The sequence below is a fragment of the Symphalangus syndactylus genome, chromosome 7 (assembly GCF_028878055.3).
Source record: "Symphalangus syndactylus isolate Jambi chromosome 7, NHGRI_mSymSyn1-v2.1_pri, whole genome shotgun sequence".
In the NCBI taxonomy this organism is placed as follows: domain Eukaryota; kingdom Metazoa; phylum Chordata; class Mammalia; order Primates; family Hylobatidae; genus Symphalangus; species Symphalangus syndactylus.
The window spans coordinates 99,128,493-99,134,174 of NC_072429.2; the positions used below are offsets into that span (position 1 = coordinate 99,128,493).

At 44.8% G+C, this 5,682-nt stretch overlaps 1 protein-coding gene across 1 annotated transcript; it reads left to right on the forward strand.

Moving 5' to 3' along the window:
* Positions 1 to 349: 349 nt before the first annotated feature.
* Positions 350 to 1,157, forward strand: LOC129486665 (histone H3.3A-like). Its single transcript, XM_055286914.2, has one exon. It carries the CDS (start codon positions 445 to 447, stop codon positions 853 to 855), a length of 411 nt encoding a protein of 136 aa, XP_055142889.1. The 5' UTR covers positions 350 to 444; the 3' UTR covers positions 856 to 1,157.
* Positions 1,158 to 5,682: the final 4,525 nt, after the last annotated feature.

Here is a 5,682-nt window from a genome sequence, read left to right on the forward strand (position 1 = left end):
AATTCATCATTAGAAATTCTTTAGGGCTAACAAGCTGCACTTTATTTAGAGTGTAAATACACTTCCTGGGTGAAGGGTTAAGTCTACAAACCTTTCTGTATATTTCTATCTCATTTGCTCTCCTCACACCTTAGCTGACCACAGAGGAGGAAGACAGGAAGTAGTGGAACTAGAGAAAGAAGAGGAGGAAGAGGAGAAGGAGGAGGAAAAGAGGGACAGAGGATGTAGGATCAGGGAGGAGCTACGCACCACACTGAGTGAGACCAGCTTCTCTTTCAAGACGTCCTCCCTCTTTCCCTTCCACCTCTAGCTTCTTTGCATTTAAGATGGATTCCAGGTGTTCGCCGCCGCCGCGCCGCCGTCGCTCTCCAACGCCAGCGCCGCCTCTCGCTTGCCAAGCTCCAGCCGAAGGAGAAGAGGGGTAAGTAAGGAGGTCTCTGTACCATGGCTCGTACAAAGCAGAATGCCCGCAAATCGACCGGTGGTAAAGCACCCAGGAAGCAACTGGCTACAAAAGCCGCTCGCAAGAGTGCGCCCTCTACTGGAGGGGTGAAGAAACCTCATCGTTACAGGCCTGGTACTGTGGCGCTCCGTGAAATTAGACGTTATCAGAAGTCCACTGAACTTCTGATTCGCAAACTTCCCTTCCAGCGTCTGGTGCAAGAAATTGCTCAGGACTTTAAAACAGATCTGCGCTCCCAGAGCGCAGCTATCGGTGTTTTGCAGGAGGCAAGTGAGGCCTATCTTGTTGGCCTTTTTGAAGACACCAACCTGTGTGCTATCCATGCCAAACGTGTAACAATTATGCCAAAAGACATCCAGCTAGCAGGCCGCATACGTGGAGAACGTGCTTAAGAATCCACTATGATGGGAAACATTTCATTCTTAAAAAAAAAAAATTCTCTTCTTCCTGTTATTGGTAGTTCTGAACGTTAGATATTTTTTTTCCATGGGGTCAAAAGGTACCTAAGTATATGATTGAGAGTGGAAAAATAGGGGACAGAAATCAGGTATTGGCAGTTTTTCCATTTTCATTTGTGTGTGAATTTTTAATATAAATGCGGAGACGTAAAGCATTAATGCAAGTTAAAATCTTTCAGTGAACAAGTTTCAGCGGTTCAACTTTATAATAATTATAAATAAACCTGTTAAATTTTTCTGGAAAAAAAAAAAAAGATGGATTCCAGAAAAATCCCCACTCACAGGGCCTGTCTCTGATGGCATATACATGAAAAGAAAGTTCTCTGGTTTAAGGTTTAGTGCAAACTTTTGCCACCAGCTCTGGTTTTTGTTTCCAGCCTCTGGAGGTTTCCTCCCCTAGGCCAGTCTCTCAGGCTCTCTTTTTCTCTGGGCAGTCTCTATTGCCAAGGCAACGGGGTTTCTCCTACAGCTTCCCAGCCACAGCCTGGAAGCATTTGGGATCTAGACCACGTTCCTCCCCAGTCCTACTGCTCTTCTCTCCTTGGGCCCCTCATTTACTGAATCCTGGGTCAGGGCACACAACTCAAGACAATGGTCAAGAGAGACTCCCTGTGCTCTTCAACCCAGTGCCTCCTGTCCTCTATGGAACTGATGTCAACTGTCCCCTCCTCCTCCTCTTTGAGCTCCTCCCCCAGAAAAGTATCCACTTGACAAATGCAATAATGAATACGGTACACTTTCTGTATAGGTTGAAGAGGCAAGGAAGAGAGAATCTAGGTCATATAACTCCAGAGAAATGACTTGAAATGCATCTTCCAAGACCATTTTCAGTGCTGCTTCTCCCCTTCCTGATGCCCTCCCCCTACCAACATGCGAAGAAATTCAGTTTTGTCCCAGCTGTCTTTATTAAATGGTTCTTCAACCCTGCTGTCAATGCTCCGGAAGACAAAGTCCCATCTGTTACGTTTCAGATGCACTGGAGAGCAGTGGTTGGTTAAAAGCAAAGGTTCTGGGCCCAGATTGCTTGGATCAAATCCTAGCTCAAATACTGTATGAATTTAGACAGCTGATGGAACTTCTTTGGTTCCTTATCTGTAAAATGAAGATAATAGTATCTACTGTACTACTCAGGAGGCTGAGGCAGGAGGTTCACATGAGCCCAGGAGTCAGAGGCTGCAGTGAGCTATGATTGCACCACTACACCCATCCAGCCTGGGTGACACAGTGAGACCCAGTCTCAAATTTAAAAAATAATTATTACCTTAGAGTATTGTTATGAAGTCAAATGAGATGATATATAAAACTTAAATCAGGGCCTGGCACACTGTAAGTGTCATACACAAGTAATACAGTGCTTACTTTAAGGATTTGTTCTTAGGAGACAGCTTATCAACCATCTTTGTCCACTGAACACTTCCTTTGGGATCTAACCCCCACCTCCAGCACACACCTTTTAAGGATGGTCAGTGCTCTCAACCAGAAGATTTATGGTGAATGAAATTTGCTTCATTGCAATATCTTTAAGCCAACCCTCATTCATTCATTCATTTAGGCCCAGAGAAATTCCTCCTCACGGCTTTTTTTTTTTTTTTTAGCTTACTGACTCCTAATCAGTGAATGTATTCCTGCCCCAAAGCTCTTCACCAGGCATTAAATCACACCACTTCATTCCAAAGTTTTCCGTACAACTTCCCCATGTCTTTTTAGTACAACCCCCAAATCAATTCGTGCATCTTTGCCCCAGTTCCTCGGTCATACTGGATTCCTTCCTGACAAACGATTATGACATTGGCATACCACAAAAGCACATTTACAATTTTAAAAGAATCTACAGGAAAATAGGGGCAATACAAGCCATAATAAACTGTGATGCCAAATTTTGCTAAAGATAGCTATTAACCTATGCCTCAAAGCCCAACTACAGTTGTAGGATTTCAGCAGGCTTTTATGTTCCCATGGTAACCAACATATGGGCAAAGCTTATAAACATATCTTAAGAAAGACTGTGAGTGGAAAACATGCTGCACTGAACTGGGAAGAGCCAGTTCTAGCCCCAGCTCTGTGGCTGATCAGCTGGGTGGGCTAGGTTAGCTATTTATAACTGACCCACTGTCTCAGACTCTACCAGTGATTTTCAAAATGTGTGCTCAGGTCACCTACATCAAAATCGATAGTTATGCTTTTGTAAAATACATATTCTTGGGCTCCATCAGAACCACAGAATCAGAATTTCTGGGTTGGGGAACCAATAATCACATTTTTAACAAGATCCCCAGTGATTCTTACGCTTATTTTTTTTTTTTGTCTTTTTTTTTTTTCTTCCTTTTTGTGGAGAATGGGGTCTCACTATATTGCCCAGGCAGGTCTTGAACTCCTGGGCTCAAGCTATTCTCCTGCCTCTGCCTCCCTGAGAGCTGGGATTACAGGCGTGAGCCACTGCGCCCGGCCAGGTGATTCTTAAATGCGCTAAAATCTGAGAATCACAGGGCTCTCTAATCCTTCTTCCAGTATGTTAGAGTTCCCTGCTTATTCATGCAGGTCAGAAGTTGATTGCTTGGACCCAAAGAATCATTACAAAAATCGCTAAACCACAACCAGGCAGAATATGTTTGTCACAATACTCTATCATTCAACAAATATTTACCCAGTACTTTCTGCATGTCAGGCACTATCCTTGGGATACATCCGTCAAAAGCATGACAAATGCCTGCCCTCATGGAGCTCCCATTCTAGTGTATGGAAACAGAGATAATAAATAAGCTGTTAATTAACATAAAGATGGATGAACTATGTAGCATGTAAATAGAGTAAGGAAGAGGGGGTCAGGATGGAGGGTTGTTAAAATGTCTCCTAAATTATATGCATCCACAAAAATCAACTTACATGTTTATTGCAAAGGCTTGACAGGCAGGCCCAATTGCATCTTGAAGTAAACCTCGGGAATGTGGTAGATGCTTCTGGTGCACTGCCCAATCCCTTTTAGGGCTGATACAACTCTGATATAACTTCACTTCCAACCTCTCTCCTCACCCTGCTCCTTTCACATCCTGTCAATGACTCAATGACTGAGACTGATGGGCCCCTGCCTCAAGGTGGGCCCAACCTGGTGGTGTAGTTTCACTCCCTGAGCTCTCTCCTTGCTAGTTTTCCCCTACCTTATCCTGCTGTCCTCCCTCCCATTGTCCTGGGAGCACTCTTTGATAAATCACTTGCATGAGAATCCCTGTCTCCAGTTCTGCTGTTAACAGAATTCAGCCTAAGACAGGGTCCCCAAGCAATAGGAAACGATACTTATGGTAGGGTTCTACAGACTAGGAGGCCTGAGGATTGTTAGGGTTCACTCTCCCCCAAATCTTTATTGTTCCGTTTTCATCCTCAATTTATATGTAAATATTCAGGGTCTCTGGGTGCTTGACATGACCCTGTGGAGGTGAGCAGTGAGGCACTCTGAGAGGCACTGCCTGCTATCTGGCCCTCTGTTCTTCTGATTCCTTCACTCCTTCAGCCACAGACACTTTCCAAGTGCCTACAATGTGGCAGGAACTGTGCTGGGCTTGGGAATACAGCACACACATAATAAGGTCCTCAATATCATACTTGATGTTTTGTCAAACTCTGTTAATACTTGAAAATGGTCCCAGCTTGTGAGTGATTAGCTGGCTCAAAGATCACGTTCACGTAGCTTTCTCATCAGCAATTTTTTAAAACCAATTTTGACACATCTTTGCTCAAATAAATGAATGTTCCTATCTTAAAGGCCTTCTTGAAGCAAAAAGAGAAGGGCAGATGGGGGGCAGAAGGGGCGGGGCCAGAGCATGTTCTAATACAACATGAGAAAACATGTGCATGCCAGCATTGTTTATTATGAAAAGAAAAGCCCTGCTTTTCCTTCATACACTGTTTTTCACACTCCCCACATCAGAGATTGATTTCTTTTTTCAGTGATGCTGACGGATGTCCAAGGAGACATTCTTCACACTCTTGACAACACAGCCATTCTTGAAATATTTACAAGGTTAAGAAAATGCTTAGGAGGTTTTCTTTCAAATAAATTTTGTAATATAAACTTTCTTTGCTCCTGGCATCTTGCGGTGGCGGGCGAGGGGCAGATAACACGAAAAAAAATTAAATGGGGTTTATCTGTAGAAGTTAACCAGGGACCTCAGTGATGAAGGCCAACCTGCCTGCTAGCCCCAGATAGCTGAGAATAAGGCCTGGGCCAGACAAGAGGGTGGGGGTGAGGGTCTTGAACAGGCAGAGCTCCTCCCAAGGGGCTGAGCCCTCTCACTCTGATGTAGTCAGAAGCTCCAGAAATACTTGATGGACATGATTTCCTACAGGCAAAAGGAAATAAACAGTTCTGCATACGTAAAGGACTGAGGTCATTGCCCCCTGGTGTTTCTCACCTGGCAGGAGAGAGGAGGGGCTGTAGAATTTAGCAGGGAGATGATGGTGACTCAGTGCTGAAAGTTTCCTGCAAGCAGGAAGAGCTGCCATGTTACTCACAGGCCACTTTCCCTGTGTCTACTCACAAGCTCACCCAAGAAAGAGCCTGTGCCTTCGGGGCTCATCTCGTCCCCCTCATCTCTCTCCTCACAACCAAAAGGAAGGCCTAGAACAGCTCCACTCGGGGAATGAGTGCAGGAGAGTCACCAGGGCATGGTGGGCCAATGCAGATTTGGATTCAGTAGCTCCTGGGTGGTGGGACCTCACAGTCTGCATCTCTACTAAACTCCAGGTAATCCCAATGCCCACGCAGTC